The sequence below is a fragment of the Petromyzon marinus genome, chromosome 6 (genome assembly GCF_048934315.1).
Source record: "Petromyzon marinus isolate PM22_M1 ecotype Great Lakes invasive population chromosome 6, UKy_Petmar_22M1.pri1.0, whole genome shotgun sequence".
Lineage (NCBI taxonomy): Eukaryota > Metazoa > Chordata > Hyperoartia > Petromyzontiformes > Petromyzontidae > Petromyzon > Petromyzon marinus.
Window position 1 is genome coordinate 6,844,238 of NC_133672.1, and position 18,789 is coordinate 6,863,026.

Below are 18,789 nucleotides of genomic sequence, written 5' to 3' on the forward strand. Positions count from 1 at the left end.
ACGACGTTTCCATTGCAACACAAGCAATCTGCATCAGGCGTGACAACCACAGCAAGAAAAAATTGCCGAAGTGGACGAGAGAGCTGCCGTGGCAAGACGTGATGGATTCCTACAGTCACGAAAGCTTCAAATCAAAGTTTTCAAATGTGCCAAATATTTCCCCGTCGCGCTGACACACAAGCACCTTGTCTCTCTCTCTCTCTCCCCGCCGTCTCGCGCTCTCTGGTTCACTGTCGCGCCCTTCTGCGCGCCGCGACTGCCGAATTGGAGAAATCAATCCTTTGCAGCGTGAGCAAAGCCCATTAATATTTAACCAGGCAAGAGGCGGCAACGCCGGTGTGGCGGTGGTGCACTCTGCGTGCACAGCCAGAGACACGCCGATCGCAACGCACATCACGACGCACGCACACAGAGGTACACGCAACCACGTGCACATATATTCACACAAAGATCCCCCGTGTAGCCTTAACAGACTTTAGGGGGCAAGTGCTGGCACGGCTCAAGAGGGGGTGGGTGGCCAGCGCCACGCCCGCAGAGAGAGAGGGATACGCAGATGAAAATGCGCACCAGGGCCGGATTAAGGCGCGGGGCTTTAGGGGGCTGCAGCCCAGGGGGCCTCCAGAGATTAACTGAAAAGTAATTTCATTTGTGAATGCTGAATTGTATTTGTTGTTAGCCTTGTAAAAATATATATTTTTTATTTTTCTTTCACTTTGTTTTCCTTTTGAAAATATTACTGGGGGCTTCACAGTACCTGTAGGCCCAGGGGGGGGGGGGGGGCTACAAAATCTTAATCCGGTCCTGATGCGCACGTAAACACTTACATATGCGTAAACATATGCTCACATATTCCGACGCGTGCAAGGCAAATAAATATAAGGATCCTCCAAATAGCCCACACAGATTTGCCAATACATCTATTAAGGCCGCCAGAACGACGCACGGGAGTGGCCCTTTGTGTCCCCAGTAACGATGCGCCAGGCACTCGTTACAGGCTCGAGTCGACCGCCGCAGACATCGACGAGCCAAAGCGAGGCTATTAGCAGTGGCCGGGAAATTTGTGACTGCAGCTCCGCACGACCCACGCACTCCTCACGCACGCGCGCGGAAACACAAAGACGCGCGGACGCACGCACGCATACACAATAAACAAGTGCGCCTCGAAAAGCGACGACCACGAGGCATCTTATTATAAATTATTTGATAACGAACTGAAAAAAGCTAACCCACGGTCGCCGTGGCAACAGCCCGGTGCTCTCACTGCGCGGAGAGGAGGCTGGAGAAGGATGATGATGGGCAGACGCGCGCTCCCCAGGCGACCACAAGGATGTAAATTTATGAACTTCATTCGTTTATGCATTTTATTAAGGGCTTGATGCCTATACACGCACGAGCGTGGGATGAGAGCCCCATTGCATCTGGTCTGAATGCAAATTTTTTATTGATTTTTTTTTTTAAAATATACGCTCATGCGTGCATAGATTGATTTATATGTTCACCGTCTTGCCGATAGTAATCAATGACGTCAATGAAATTCAACTTGCTGGTGGAGGTCGCTCAGTGCCTTAACGCATGAGCTCTGAGCCGGCACCGCTGAGAGAGAGAGAGAGAGAGTTTCAATGAATCAGGGTGTCGGCTAACCCGTGACCAAAACCGGGTTTCACAAGCGTAGCTAGTTTTATGGTCTCAGACCTGTCACAAAATTACCGCTTAACATTCATTTGCTTTTGTCTTTTTTTAATTTGGCACAACAAGGGGCACTAATGGACAAATGCGATTCACGTGGTGGTGGTGGTGGTGGTGCAGCGCTCCACCAGGCGAAAACAGAACCTCGACCAAGACAAGGAATGGCACCAGAAATAAAAAAAAGATACACAGCACAAGCAGAGCCGTGCAGAATTTGACACACGTCCATGCACAGCCCCTTTGCGAATCCACTTCTGGACGAGGGCACCATCCCCCCACTCTGTGCGGGTCGTGGCGGTTTACGTGACAATAAGCACCTCAGTACCGTATCTTTGGAATTATGGAATAATTTAAATGCAGATATATTACCATACTTCACCACGCTGGTGAGTTCGGGTTGGCGAATGTGAAGAACATTGACGTGAGAGCATAGCAGTAACAGTGGAGTACTGTACAACAATTTATTTTGCTGTACTGCCCTCTGTGGCCCACCATGTAGCTTCGCAGGCCAACATAACCCATTGCTGTGCATGGTAGTTGCCCATCCGAGCACTATTCAGGCTCGGCCCTGCTTAGTTATCGAGATCTGATGAGATCAGGAACATTCCGATTGATTTGGTCATAGGCAGTGGGAGGTGAGATTGGTCAAACGAAGTGACCCAAATGGAGTTCTATGTGTCACTATCTGCGGCTGGTTCCTAACTTGACATTGCGCTGCTCTGCTGGGGGAGGTAAACAAGGACAGAGCTTTCACGGAATGCAATCATTCCGATATCACAACACGGATGGGGCTGGGTTGGAGTGTTTGACGCACAGTTGTATAATTGCGAGCTCCAAATCCGCATCGTCAATAGACGTAGCCCCTACTTGGTGGGAAGCAAATGGTGGTTGTCTTATTGATAAAGTGGTCTCTGCCACAGTAGCATGGAATTCCTACCACGCAGGCTCAGGTCAGCTCATGGAAATGAGTCCTGCACCAATGCTGGTTGTAACAAAGAACCACTGACTAGACTTAATTATGCAAAGCTGACTGGACCAACCGCAGTGTAAGACAGGCCACCTTTGACCCATGCCTTGACAACAGAAGGCCACGTGACCAAAGAACATCTCCATAGCTCTGAAATAAAAGGTAAAGATGCAGCGCTGGAATTGCTCGCTCATGCCGCTGCTGATGGAAGGGCCTCCGATAGAGGAAGCTCTAGTGAACCGCTTTGCAGGGCATTTGGCCTACTCTTCTACGCTTGCCAGACGTCTTGGGAGGTGGAAGTACCCACCCTTCAACTCGCCACATGTGACCTGCCGATTAACCAACAACCGTGGCGTACCCATTTATACTGCTGGGTGAACAGGGGAGGTGGGATTTAATGTGACTTACAAAACACCTAAGGGGACATCCATTGCAGGACTAGGTCAGCAGGCCCGCTGCGTGTGGGAATAAAAAGCTGAAATCAAATCTCTAAACGATGACAAAACCCATCATAACCGAAAGTGTGGATCGGATTATTCATAACAAACTGACTTTAAATTTTTTGGGGTGGTAAAGACGTTTCCACTTATGAGTCCTATCCAAGAACAGCTTGTGTGCAGGCGTGCGTGCATGGGTATATGGCTGTCTTGTGTGTGTGTGTGTGCAGTGGTGCAGTGGTTTGTGCGCTCTGCTACAAACCCTGGCGACCCAAGTTCAATTATCGCTCGCAACATCAGTGGCGAATATCTGAACAGATCCTGAGGCTTCGCCTAGGTCAACGCAACCTTAAATGAATAAATGAATACCTGGTGCAGTGTGTACACATCAGCACTGGGGAGACATTTTTTATGTTGTGAGATTAACACTCGTGGTGCTGCCCAAGCAGTGATACATTTGGAGCGTTTGATTCACGTGACACTTTTATGAATGGGCTGCGTCGGGTGGAGGAGGCTTTACGACACACACATTTTCGTTTACACGACAATTGCCCGCTGCGTGTGGGAATAACAAGCTGAAATCAAATCTCTAAACGATGACAAAACCCATCATAACCGAAAGCGTGGATCGGATTCTTCATAACAAACTGACTTTAAATTTTTTGGGGTGGTAAAGACGTTTCCACTTATGAGTCCTCCACGACGTCCGAGCCACTGTGAAATTGACGCTCGTGGCTGCAACAGAAAAGGAAGCACGGGAACAGCAGAGCTTGGTTCCCCATTCAACAACCTCCCTTACCCCCCCCCCCCACCCCCGTGGTGGCACCCGCAGGCCAACTAAGACACGTAACGACGTAAGAGCTCGTCTCGGAGCAGCTTCCACCGCCAACGCCAATTAAAAATCTAGGGCAGGGAGTTGTGCGAGGACACGCTCCCAGTGCCTCGATCGTTTTTGCACAGATTTGCTGCAAAAGCAATTTGTGCAAGAATGCTTTTACGCATCCCTGCGTAAAAGCAACATCACGGAGTTTTTTTTTTTAAATCCCTAATGTGACGCTTTCCGACGCGTTAATCGAAGGAAGGCTGCACATGCACCAGAAATGTAGCGGCATCAGTTGACCGATTTCGTAGTCACGGTCTCAGGTTTCAAGGTGAGATCAGATCACAACGAGGATGGCCTGTGAATGAGCAGGACCTATTAAACGGTCCCTCTGTGACTTGCCAAGCTTTCTCCATGGGTTTATTTTTTTACATATGCGACGATCCTGTCATGTACACGCTTTAAAACTGCGCTTCATTGCCACACTTTTCATATATATACGCTGCTCAGTAATAAGGCCTTAGCATGGAGTTAGAGAACTTGACGGTTTATCTCAACAATTATTTCCCCCCCCCCTCCCAAAAGATACGTGTATTTTCATCATTACTGTGTACGTGACAAAAGTCAGGTGACACTGTCAGAGGAGCACTTGGCTCGCAGTTGGGGCAGGTTGCAAGTTTAAACCCTGGGCTGCTATTCAATGTGCGCTTCACACCCCTTGCTTGTGTCCTTCAGTGGCAGGTCCGCCGCCTGTTTTAGGCTCAATCCTGCCAAGTGCCGTTCAACGGCAAGCCAATGCTCGCTGACGAGGGGCTTGCCATAAGTGGAGTGAGAGGTTTGACGAGACGTGAAGTATGAGTACTGCAATGTGGATGTTTTTTTTGCAAGTAATGTTCGCAGCAAAGGAAGGTGGTCATTTGAAATATTTACTGTATTCTGGGTGATATTTGTAGCAAGGAAGGAAAATCACACGTACGCATGGACCCCGACGCGATTGCCAAAATGTGTTTGTCCTCGGCAGCACGGCATTTAATTGGCTACAATAACTTACCTTTTGAGTTACAAAATGTAAACGTCACATGGCACGGGATGAAGAGTGGATGTCTCGAGATGACATCACACATCATCACGTCATGGGGAGGGGCATGGTGTGTGAGGTCATAAACCTTGGCTGGAAAAGTTTACTCGCTATCGATGCCTTCTTTTTGCCAAGCTGTGGGTAACGCTTTAATACATCTGCCCGGTTTTCTAGAGGGCACATCCTTACTAGCAACACAACTTCAAACGAACATTTAATTTATATTAGATCATTTGTGCGAGAGTTATCGTCACCCTCACCCCCAACACAGAAACGTGGACAGAGCTAATTAATTAACGATCTCAACCTGACTTGGGCAGTGCAGTATTGCAAAGTCGTCAGTTTCCGTAGGTAATAACCATTCAACTCTCTGGGTGGACATTCTTGACAGTGGCAAACGGGACTACTCTTTTGTTGCAGGTGATGTTGATGCTGGCGTCGCTGGTGTTGCTGGTGATGTTGATGTGGCTGGTGATGTTGATGTGGCTGGTGATGTTGATGTGGCTGGTGATGCTGATATGGCTGGTGATGTTGACGCTCGTGTGGCTGGTGATGTTGATATGGCTGGTGATGTTGACGCTGGTGTTGCTGGTGATGTTGATGTGGCTGGTGATGTTGATATGGCTGGTGATGTTGACGCTCGTATGGCTGGTGATGTTGATATGGCTGGTGATGTTGATGTGGATGTTGATGTTGCTGGTGATGTTGATATGGCTGGTGATGTTGATATGGCTGGTGATGTTGATGTGGCTGGTGATGTTGATATGGCTGGTGATGTTGACGCTCGTGTGGCTGGTGATGTTGATATGGCTAGTGATGTTGATGTGACTGGTGATGTTCATGTGGCTGGTGATGCTGATGTGGCTGGTGATATTGACGCTCGTGTGGCTGGTGATGTTGATGTGGCTGGTGATGTTGATATGGCTGGTGATGTTGACGCTCGTGTGGCTGGTGATGTTGATATGGCTGGTGATGTTGGTGTGACTGGTGATGTTGATGTGGCTGGTGATGTTGATATGGCTGGTGATGTTGACGCTGGTGTGACTGGTGATGTTGATGTGGCTGGTAATGTTGATGTGACTGGTGATGTTGATATGGCTGGTGATGTTGATATGGCTGGTGATGTTGATGTGACTGGTGATGTTGATATGGCTGGTGATGTTGATGTGACTGGTGATGCTGATGTGGCTGGTGATGCTGATGTGGCTGGTGATGCTGATGTGGCTGGTGATGCTGATGTGGCTGGTGATGCTGATATGACTGGTGATGTTGACGCTCGTGTGGCTGGTGATGTTGATATGGCTAGTGATGTTGATGTGACTGGTGATGTTCATGTGGCTGGTGATGCTGATGTGGCTGGTGATATTGACGCTCGTGTGGCTGGTGATGTTGATGTGGCTGGTGATGTTGATATGGCTGGTGATGTTGACGCTCGTGTGGCTGGTGATGTTGATATGGCTTGTGATGTTGGTGTGACTGGTGATGTGGCTGGTAATGTTGATGTGACTGGTGATGTTGATATGGCTGGTGATGTTGATGTGACTGGTGATGTTGATATGGCTGGTGATGTTGATGTGGCTGGTAATGTTGATATGGCTGGTGATGTTGATGTGACTGGTGATGCTGATGTGGCTGGTGATGCTGATGTGGCTGGTGATGCTGATGTGGCTGGTGATGCTGATGTGGCTGGTAATGTTGATATGGCTGGTGATGTTGATGTGACTGGTGATGCTGATGTGGCTGGTGATGCTGATGTGGCTGGTGATGCTGATGTGGCTGGTGATGTTGATATGGCTGGTGATGCTGATGTGGCTGGTGATGCTGATGTGGCTGGTGATGTTGATATGGCTGGTGATGTTGATATGGCTGGTGATGTTGATGTGACTGGTGATGTTGATGTGGCCGGTGATGCTGATGTGGCTGGTGATGTTGATGTGACTGGTGATGTTGATGTGACTGGTGATGTTGATGTGACTGGTGATGTTGATGTGACTGGTGATGTTGACGCTCGTGTGGCTGGTGATGTTGATATGGCTGGTGATGTTGATGTGACTGGTGATGCTGATGTGGCTGGTGATGCTGATGTGGCTGGTGATGCTGATGTGGCTGGTGATGTTGATGTGACTGGTGATGCTGATGTGGCTGGTGATGCTGATGTGGCTGGTGATGCTGATGTGGCTGGTGATGTTGATGTGGCTGGTGATGTTGATATGGCTGGTGATGTTGATGTGACTGGTGATGTTGATATGGCTGGTGATGTTGATGTGACTGGTGATGCTGATGTGGCTGGTGATGCTGATGTGGCTGGTGATGCTGATGTGGCTGGTGATGCTGATGTGGCTGGGGATGCTGATATGGCTGGTGATGTTGACGCTCGTGTGGCTGGTGATGTTGATATGGCTAGTGATGTTGATGTGACTGGTGATGTTCATGTGGCTGGTGATGCTGATGTGGCTGGTGATATTGACGCTCGTGTGGCTGGTGATGTTGATATGGCTGGTGATGTTGGTGTGACTGGTGATGTTGATATGGCTGGTGATGCTGGTGTGACTGGTGATGTTGATGTGGCTGGTGATGCTGATATGGCTGGTGATGTTGATATGGCTGGTGATGTTGATATGGCTGGTGATGTTGATGTGACTGGTGATGTTGATGTGGCTGGTGATGCTGATGTGGCTGGTGATGTTGATGTGACTGGTGATGTTGATGTGACTGGTGATGTTGATGTGACTGGTGATGTTGATGTGACTGGTGATGTTGACGCTCGTGTGGCTGGTGATGTTGATATGGCTGGTGATGTTGATGTGACTGGTGATGCTGATGTGGCTGGTGATGCTGATGTGGCTGGTGATGCTGATGTGGCTGGTGATGCTGATGTGGCTGGTGATGTTGATGTGGCTGGTGATGTTGATGTGGCTGGTGATGTTGATGTGGCTGATGATGTTGACACTGCTCGGGATAGACGATGCTCACGTTGCGCACGAACCTTGTGCTTCTGCTCTCGCTCCTTGCCGACTCGTGCCATCAGCTGTCCCTTGCGGCGGTTCAGGGCGTCGACGAGCGCGTCGCATTGCGCCACGAGGCAGGCCTCCAGCTCCACGCCGCTCTCCTGCCCGACAAAGACAAAGATCTCCCGTGTAGCCGTAACAGACTGTAGGGGCAAGTACTGTGAGCGAGCACCTATGAAGGCCGGCACAGCACACGAGGGGGTGGGTGGCCAGCGCCACGCCCGACCGGCTTTGTCTCCCCAGTGGCGAACTATACCCGCTGCACCAGCTTCTCCTTTGAGGCCGACTCGACCTAGGGGATGCTCAGGACCGGTTTAAATCGTCGTCGCCGGTATTAGCCATGAGCGGGAATCGAACTCGGGTCACTGGGTTCGTAGTGCAGCGTGCTAGCCACTACACTACCACTCCCCACAAACACATGCACGGGGACCGTCCATAAATGACGTCACGCGATTTTGGACGATTTTTGACCCCCCCCCCCTTCGTCACACGGCATCACAAAAGTCAGACCCCCCCCCCTCAAATATGACGTCACAAAGCTCTGCCCCCCCTCCCCCCAAAAATATATAAAACATGCTTCAAATCGCTTTAAACTATTGTCATTGTAGTGCGATTTAATATGTCGCTGCACATTTCTCAACCCCCCCCCTCATCACACATCGTCACAAATGTCTGACCCCCCCCCCCCCCCCAGGTGCGTGACGTCATTTATGGACGGCCCCACAGATGGACACGTGACCCCAGGAGTATTGCAGTCCCGGTTGCCAAAGTGTTACGAATGGGGTTGCTACCTCTCTTGTTTATCCCCAGACCGTCCACAGTACAAACAGAAAAACGCACCAAAGAGTTTTAAGGTCAAAACTGCCTCCCTTCTCAAAGAAGCAACGGGGCAGAGGCTCATCTTTGTTGGTGGCCCTGAGGCTGTAGTGAAACTTCACATTCCATATTGTGGGGGCCCAGAACATCCGCATGAATATTCAACTACGGCCCATTGAACACCAGCTACGTAAGCACAGTCCAGGCAGCCCTTCCTCCTCAGCCATATCTACAAGAGGGCATTTGCTTCCCCTCGCGGTGGTGCCGGTGGGGGGAGGCGATAAAGACACTGGAGGATGAGGGGAGGGGCACATTTAAAGCTCCATCAATCATTGCTCGTCACGGCTGTCCTATCCAAGAACAGCTTGTGTGCAGGCGTGCGTGCACGGGTATATGCCTGTCTTGTGTGTGTGTGTGTGCAGTGGTGCAGTGGTTTGTGCGCTCTGCTACAAACCCTGGCGACCCAAGTTCAATTATCGCTCGCAACATCAGTGGCGAATATCTGAACAGATCCTGAGGCTTCGCCTAGGTCAACGCAACCTTAAATGAATAAATGAATACCTGGTGCAGTGTGTACACATCAGCACTGGGGAGACTTTTTTATGTTGTGAGATTAACACTGGTGGTGCTGCCCAAGCAGTGATACATTTGGAGCGTTTGAGTCACGTGACACTTTTATGAATTGGCTGCGTCGGGTGGAGGAGGCTTTACGACACACATTTTTGTTACACGACCATTGCGATGTGTATGACGCATTTACGCGAGCACTGCCCTAGCATTTGAAAATCGCTCGCATTTGACGACTTGTGAAATATTAAGTGGTCTTTCCTTTGCAGGCTTTGCAGAGTTCAGGAAATGCCTGTGCCGAACCGAAAGCACTCCCAGTTGTCTATCCTACGATAATTGGCACAACAGTGCCAAATCAACCAATTAATTTACAAAATATGTGTCACAAGTATGGGATGTGTGGGCTAACATCACAGCGTTATTATCGCAGCCCCTCTAACAGCACGCGGCACAATCAGACGACACATTTGGCCCTACCACATTGGAAAGAACGGTGCTTATTTGAGCCTAGAGGGTGGGATGTTATACACACCCGTTTGTGATGTTGACTTGGGAAAAGTCATCAGTCTACGATAGCTGATTAGCCATGGTTGTAGGAGTAATAATCATAATTAAAAATATCAATTATCCATGATCTATCCACCGCTGCATGAAGGCGTCCCTAAGCAGTCTCTCACGTGTTTGTGATGCAACAATCCATTTGGGTCCTGCACACATGCTGATTTCGTTCATTTGGGTGTGTTTCCTCATTCAGTTGCCGCTCCATCATTAAGTCTACACCATAGGGCATCATCCCTTCTGGCGACGTGTCCTGCCCATGCCCACTTACTTCGACATGATTGCTCTGCTTCGAGTTTTCTCTCCCATCCACGCGCTCCTCTCTCTCGTCCCTCGGTGTAGTTTCAAGCGTGCACACTTCTCCATTCTAACTTCTAAGCTTTCGTCCCATGCTCGATCTCAATGTCAGTTTTCCCAATCCACGCATCGTAGCAGGCAACGTACAAAACGATGAAATAAAGGAGGTTGGTGGGATGTGAACAGATTCGAGTGCTTTTGGAAAATGCAGCCAAAGAATCAAAAGGCTCAAATGTGCCTAAAGAATGAAGGCGTAGTAAGACACACTTTAATTCTGCGATTGGGATTTGCAAAATTGTCGGGTTATTTCATTACGTGAGAAACTGCTTTCTTCAAATGAACCTCTGTTAGGCCGATAAAGCGTGGAAATGAGAGCAGGATGCTACGCTGCCACCGTCCAACACTCCCCCCCCCTCCCCCCGCATATGCGGTCAGTGTCACCTTGTGCTTGTTTTTATATCACTTTGGAATTTACAAGAGAAAATACGACGGTTATCTTAAATTAATCAGCTGGTTGTCTGATTCATTGATTTTAAAACAAAAAATCATCTACGGCCTTTTGTCAATCCACTGCAGGAAGTAGGCCTCGCCATGCCCTGTCCAGTAATGGTGGTTGTTTCACCATACTTCACCACTCTTACGTGCTGAGATTTGTGAAGCTTGTGGTTGGGGGGCAGGAACAATTCAGTTACCACTCGCCACTGATATCAATCCACAGCTGGGAATCTAACCCAAGCGATTGGGTTCATAGCGCAGTGAGATAACCACAGCGCTGCTGCCCCTCCACGATTAATCTGATTACACACTGGATGAAAGGAGTTACAAGCAAAAAAAATACAGAGCGATGGGATTCTGTCTCGAGAAATCTGATTACAGCCGCACGTTATTCGCAACACGTCACTCCCAAAAACCGCGTGTCATGTCGATGAGAAATTCTTACGCTTCCCTTCGCCGCGAGTCAAAGCGAGTCTCCGCGACGGCTGAGTGACACCGGGTCAGCGCGTGTCTTCCACACGACGCCCAGGGGCCGGTCGGGCTGAGGCCAATCCCGTGGCACGCCACCCCCAGCCGGGTTCCCACGACCAGGCGGAGGGTGCGTGGCCACGATGCCACCGCTCGCAATCGTTTAGTCTCGTTGATTAGGTCGCACAATAACCGTCGTAAATCACTCTGTCAGGCCAATCAGTGCCATGCGAGGCAGTCCCCGACTTGCACACAGTCGCTCGGCATCGTACCTCTTTTTTTGGGGGTGGGAATGGAGCGGCTGCTATGGTCGTGTCGGCGTTGGGCCTAAATCCTGGGATGTAGGGGTTAGAGTAGCAATGCGAGTTAAGCGCACGTTAGAGCACAGAGCCAGCACTGTTGAAATTACTCGGCCTGGGATCGAATCTCAGTTTACTGCCTAAGATAAATTCAGGTCGCCGTTATTAGCGAGCCTATGGACAGAGACGGTCACTGCATCGCGTGCTTTCGGATGCGCTTCTGCGGCCATTTGGTATGCTCTTCCTTCCGATATTTAGGAAGCCACTGGAGCTATGCAGCTTTAAATCTACATTGAAAACTCATTACATTTAGAAGTGCTTTTGTATTTAGTTTGTTGCCCTTCCCTCCCACACCTCCGATGAACACGGTTGGCTACGTACGGTGCGAAAGAAGTTCACCATACACACGCGCATCCATGTATAGTTCTTCCTACTGAGCCACATGCTCCACCACGGGCACCGCCCGTTTGGGTGGCTTAATCACGCTGCGTCTTGCGTCCACATCCCTCCGCTCCCCCCAGTCACACACCCCGGGGCTAACCTGAATCTGTGTGGCTGCGTTCTTCAGCTGCCCCAAGAAATCCTTGGCCTCCTTGGCTCGGTCCGATAGGCCAGTGAGAGCCTGGGAGAGCTGGCCCTGCACCCACGTGGAGGCACACATGTGAACACCACGTGTCGTGATCCCAACAAAGCACAGAAACAATCACAAACACGGCCAACATCAGTTTCAATTTATACAGCGTCTAAATGCAATCACATTTCAAATGAAGGTCAACACTACATTGCTCGGCTAAATCTGTCTTGTTTGTTCTGTTTTTATTTGTTCCGTATGCCGTGTATTGTCTGTATCGTTTGTATCGTTTGTATCATCTGCCTCGTGTGAATGCTTGTCTCACTTGTTCGGTCTCATTTGTAGCGTTACGTTTGAGTTGTTCACATAGGGACACAAGGCCTCTCACGTTTATGCAGAAGGGTATAGGTGAAACTACTGTACATGTTTTGTTCACTTTCTATCTGGTGCAGAATTTAATTCCATCAGCTGTCCTGTGATTTGCAGGTGGCTACGTGAATTTGGGAGCTAATTCCCACATCACAGCGCTGAGCTGGCACTATTGAAAACCACACCACATGATTAACCAAATTATCAAGTGTGGCAAGTTCATGGTCTCGGCTTGCTCACTGTTTGATTGCAACACAAACATCTTCCGCAAGACAGGTGAGTGCACCTTGTAGTTTGGACACGAGGTTCGTTTTCAAAAAGACGCAATTCGTGAGCTGCTTCCCACTAGCCCGTGTGGCCCTGAGTGACGGACTCACGACCTGCAGCATCGATCGCCCTGAATCCGCTGTTTGTTATTCACCAGCAGCCGGTCCGGCACTGGGGACCGACCGCGTTCCTTTCCGCATTAGCTAGAACGGTGAAGTGGATCAGACCAGAGCATGTTTGGGGGGTGCAGCAGCAACGGTGGTGGAGGACTGAACGTGGCAGTACATCCAGTGCTCTTCACGGGCGCTTGAAGTCGTATTTTCCAGAAACAAGGAAACACGTTTCCCAGAAGACCTTGGGTCTGCTTTGAGAAACATTTTCAAGGAGCAAGTTGCCTCAGGCCAATCGGAAGAGACTGTGTGCGGAGCATGAGCCATCGATCATGTGACTATGAGCCTTCGATCATGTGACTATGCACTTGCTTCAGGCGCAGTTTTCCAGGTTGGGCTGCGCATTGATCGTTTCTTCTCTAAAGCTTTTGCCGTGCACTGCTAAGGGCATCTTGAATTCAACTCCGATGTGATGGGGGTGAAGGAACAAATTCTAAACGTGCAGCCTAACCTGAAAACCCACAGTTGGAATACGAGTGACTGCAAAAAAACCTACTCCTGTTAAATATATGCACGTGCTGCTTGTAAAAGTTTCCCAGCAATGCGTGATGACAATGCTTGAAGAAACGTGTTTCTGCCAGAATGTTTCCCCATCTACGCGCGACTTGGCACCACGTACACTCCACCCAATGTCTGGTGGAAAAACGCAACAAATATATACTCCCAACTGGGCCAAGGCATAAAAGGGGGCAGCAGTGGCGTAATCACATGATCCAGTCCGAGATGGGGATCCATCCCTCATGAGCAGATCTGTCCCATATTACCCTGATACAAATGCACTCGTACAAATATAAATACAAAGATCCCCCGTATTGCCTACATACTGCTGGGGCAAGTATTGTTAGCGAGCGCAAGGGGACGGTGTGGCTAGTGCTGATGTTTACACACCACGCCAAGTACTCGTTTCAGGGTGAGTCGAGTGAGGAAGGTCCAGGAGCAGGTTAGACATCACAGGCCAATGGCCGGAAATCAAACCTAGGCGAATGGGCTCGTAGCGTAGCACGCTAACCACGACACCACCATTCCACCCCGATAAGTAAACAAAGACACAACTAAAAGCGAAGATTAATTTCGAAGACCACAACAAGGGCGGCACACAATACAGCAAATGAGGTGCTGCCAAGGTGCCTACACAATGCGACAGTCACACAATGTACATGGTTCAAGACAACACAACCAGGCGGTGCACCATGCAAGGTCCATGTGACATCAGCTGGCTTGAATATGGAACTCGAGGCATCAAACATTTCCTGCGCAATTGCATCACCATAACTCTCCAGGGGATCTTTGTTGAAGTGTCGAGGGGGGGGGGGGTGCTTTCCTGGCCCACAGAGAATCTTAACAATAAAACCATCACTTTCTTTTTGCCTGGTGCAGTTAGCTTCCAGGCATATGGGACAACAACATTGGACCAAAAAAATTTGCTTTGCGGCCAAGAAATAGCTCAGCCGAGTATCAAATGAACACGTCAGACCGAGCATTTAAGTGAGTACATTGGCATATAACTATGCCCCTCTAAAGATCATATGCCTCATTATCTTGGTTATGAGTGCCACATCTGTTAATATGAACATCAGTGCACAAATGGAAATGTAACCGAGGATTAAGCCATTGAAGAAAAGGTTTAGGGGTTTTGGTTCAGGACCAGTGTTCATTTGCATGCATGTGACACTGTCACTTAGGGTGTGCAATCCAATCAGTGTAAATAAAATCCAAGGTGTCTCCCTAAACAAATGAGCATTGGACAACACTCATCTGCATTACCAGCCGTTGAGCCAGTGGTGGAAATTCCACATTCACATTATTAGGTACAGTCTCTGCACAGGATGACCTCTGCGACTTCCCGTCCAGTTGTGGATCTAAGGGGGGAGGGTTGGGGAGGGGCGCATGAGGGTGCTTGCACCCCTGCCACTTGAGGCCCTGAAATTTGTAGTGCATTGATATTTACGCTTTGAATGTTTTTATTTTATGAATGAAAGGCCCAGTTAATGAAAGGCCATATTTAAAAAAAGGCTTGACATTTTTGGACCGCCCTCCCCCCATTCCCCTTTGCGATCCACCTCTGCTTCCCATAAAGGGTATTCATTGTACTAGATAATGACAATGAGCTTCGTCGATCCACAAATATGATTTTTAACCTGTGACCTGATCGTGAGATGGGTGTTATGCCACGTCTCTAACCAGCCAAACAGATCAGTGTAAATGAAGGAAAATGTTGACTATAGATGTTTTATACAACCAGACGCACAGACCTATGGCTCGTATAATAAATATACATTTAATAAATACAATTGGGTTACAGTTTGGGCTGGAGCTCCGGTTAGGGCTAGGTCTGAGTCTTTTCGTTATTAATGCTCGCATCATTGCAGTGCGCCTTATCTTCGCGTTACTGTGTGTATCACGTTTTGCATCACTGCGGCCTCATCTTTGGCATGAAGGAGTGCTGGGCTGGAGGGACAGGGGACGATGGGGGGTGGGATCAACAAAAAAAAAAACTGTTGGGAGGAGGGAGGGAGAGAGGAAGGTGGGGGAGGGAGGGTTGAAGGAGGCTAGAATACGGGGTGTGGCTACATCTCATCCCATTCTTTCGCTCCTCCATCCCTGGCTCAGTTGCCCCGGAAACCGTTGCCATGGAGGTCATTTATTGCTCTACCGAGGGTTACCATTGCTCCGTGTTACCGCGGCGCGTGCTGCTGCCGAGGCCATTTTCAGGCGACCGGATGCAGGTAAAAGGATCGCTGCTTTCATCAGCCAAAAACCACCACCGACACACGCAATCTTTTCTCCCTCATAATCGCCCTCGTGCTCAGTCTACGATGCGACAATCACGCCAAAAGTGTCTGCCTGCCCAAAATGGCAAGGGGCAGTGCTCACCTCCATTGGTAGCCCTGAGCCAATGGTGGAAATTTTCACATGCCTACGACAGAGATGAGTCAGTCTCTTTATAGGACAAGCACTACGGACTTCCTGCCAAGCGACATTCATTTTGATCAGCTCCTAGCCGAGTCGACAAATCGGATCCGTGTGTGAACTCATGACCATCCGGTTGTGCGTCAAGCCCTTTCCCAGAGTGACACGGGACCAAATCCCTCTGCGCGTGGTGGTGTGCAGGGCAGGGATAGGTGGAGAGGGGTGTCTGGAAAGTGCTCCCCTGGCATGCGTGACGTTTCGACTCTCCCCTTTATTGAAAATCCACCAACCATGTACATTAATTGCTTTTCAGATGGGGCCCTAAGCCAGGGGAGGTCTTTATGTAGAGAGGGCCCACAGTAGGAAATCATGCCCCCCCCCCTTCCCCAAGCCACATTTTCACTATTTTCACCACTTCAGCACGCACTAAAATTGTATCGTCCGCAATCAAAAGCCCATGCCCAATTTTATAATTGATTACATAATTGTACGTGAGAGTTTTAATTTAATTGAGTCCCTTGAGCAAGCTGAAAGATCTGTTAAAATGCCACTGGATACCAAATTACGCACAGCAATAAAGTCAATGAATGCCTCTCTGCTCATACAAGCAATGGAATGGCACTCATCAAGGCTGCCACAGCACCGAGAGGCATTTCCTCAAAAGGCCAGACCTTACCGAAGATAATTAATTCGCTCCAAACCATACCAAAAGACACTCGTAAACATTGATATGAGAATCCCAAAAGTCAATGCATTTAATTTCTTATTTTTTCCTTTCCAGCAATAAAACCTATTCTAATTATGTATGCAGTATGTCATTGCCTGCCATAATGATTAACAAAACCGAAGAAATACACAAAGTCGGCCAATACAGAAGTGCAGCTTTCTGGATCATTCACGCTCTACCCTCTGCCCCTTGCACCCTATTGCGATGCACAAAATAAGAATGTTAAGATAATAATGAAATAACAACACCATTATGGGGATTACTTGGCACAAGCAAGCCGAAACATAACCCCACAAGCAGCTTACATCAAATCCTTTATTTACACCGGACAGATCCAATAATATGTTACGTCTATCCTTTTTTTTCAGGGTACGTGAAACGCTGCAACCACAGCAATTAAGGAAAATGACTCAATTGTGTTTTTCGCACGAGCAATGTGGCGTGAAATTGTGTGCGTTAACACTCAGAATCGGAGATTTAATTGACCGGGCGTGAACGGCACTGCGGTTAGAGTGATCAACTCAGTCCTTCTCAAAGTTCAAATCCTGGTCAAGGGTCGACTCATCCACGAAAGTCAATTCAACATTAAAAGCATTTTGTGGAAAGTCAACAACAGAGGTTGTCCCAGGGGTGACCTCGCCCTAACAGCACGAATGTGGAATTTCCACCTCTTTCTCAGGGAAACCAACTGATATGAGCGACGCCTCATTGCTCATTCGAGCACAGAGACGCTTACTGCATTTGCACAGCCATCAGAAACCAGCCAGAGCCGCGGCGCGACCACTCTGGGTCAAGCCCTGCACAGCTCTTTCTTATCCCATTGCTTTGGCTCAAGGGTTCAGCTCCCCACCCCCCCTCCCCCCCGCTTAACTCATCTCACACCCCCCTCTCCCTTCTTTAAGAACAAAGCTTAACGCATGATTGGGTTTCCTTACTCCCCACGCAACGCCAATATCTACACTTACGTAATCTTTTTGCCGAACCCAAAAAAAATCACGCACAAACCCTGCAGTTGACCTCAGCCAGAGACGCCATCGAAGGCGTCCGTCTCTCACGTTGACCTGTGATGTCACAACTCGTTCCGAGGACGGTTCTGGTTAAAAGCGCAAAGCCCACTTGGAAAAGCAAGCCATGCGGCCCAGCAAAAGTGAGCCAATCGGGCCTGGTTACACCCCAATTGGCAAAGCAAGGCTGCCGTGGGTATCCGAGCCAAGCTCACTGGCACAGTTCACTAAACCAGACGAGCCCCATTTGAATTTGTCGCGGGAACGTGGCAACTATTGGGTTATTTTCACATTATTGTCCGACTTTCGAAAAAGATGTGCAGATGTCTCCTTTCCTAACCATGACACCATAAACCCACTGCATCAGAGAACCCGTTACACCTCATCATGTGTGACTGCCATGGTTCATTGCCCTGAACCTTAAGACTTGCCACCTCATTGCTCGGACCACTGAGCCATCCATTCAGCGACAGTCCCTGACAATTCATGTGACGGACCATCTTCCCAAACAAAACATACCCTGGCTCGTTCCCCTGCAACTCAGTATTTTCTCTCTCTCTATAACTCGCAATTAACATATGCATTTAGTTTGTTTCAGCGTGAGGCAATGCTGGCCCCCGCGGATCTTTCCAATCATAATTTACTCCACCAGCCCCCAGCACACAATCACACTCTCCAAATTAAAAGCCTTTAATCTAAGTAGGCGCCTCAGGAGGGTCATAATAATGGCTCTGCCATAGCATCAAACCAGCATTGCTGAGATCGTGGATTCAAACACAGGTGACCACCAGGGATTAAATCAGATTTTCACGTGTACTCTGTTTAATGGTCTCAGCCTGGTCACGAATGTGAACCAAAACTCCCATCACATAAATTAGGCTTTTCACTTTCATTTGACCTCACCTTGATCTCAGGAGTACCATGTAAACTGTGAGCATTCCAGACTGGAGTTGGGAGATTCGAGTTGGGTCGGAGAATTTTGTTGCAGTAACGCCATAAGTAGTTCTGTCATGCCACCTTCTATGCCATTCACAGGCACACGTGACCCAGGCACACGTGACCCAGGCACACGTGACCCAGGCACACGTGACCCAGGCACACGTGACCCAGGCACACGTGATATCTATTTGCCTCAGGACTCCATAAAAGTAAAAGCCCAAAGTCAAAATTGCCTGCTGCATATATGAGCAATGGGGGCCAGTGATTAGATTGGTTGGTGGCCATTAGCCAGGAGTGGAAATTCCACATTGCCATGGTGGGGGCCAATATTTCCAT

The 18,789-nt window shown here is 49.0% G+C and overlaps 1 protein-coding gene across 2 annotated transcripts in view; it reads right to left on the reverse strand.

Moving 5' to 3' along the window:
• LOC116939619 (E3 ubiquitin-protein ligase TRIM9-like) overlaps positions 1-18,789 on the reverse strand; it is a 66,338-nt gene that overhangs the window by 38,880 nt on the left and 8,669 nt on the right. For both annotated transcript variants that reach the window (XM_076064722.1, XM_076064717.1), the window contains exons 3-4: positions 12,038-12,133; positions 7,975-8,097 (exon numbers count right to left, since the gene is read on the reverse strand). In XM_076064722.1, the coding sequence (XP_075920837.1) occupies positions 7,975-8,097; positions 12,038-12,133 (219 nt within the window). The remainder of the gene's footprint in view (positions 1-7,974; positions 8,098-12,037; positions 12,134-18,789) is intronic.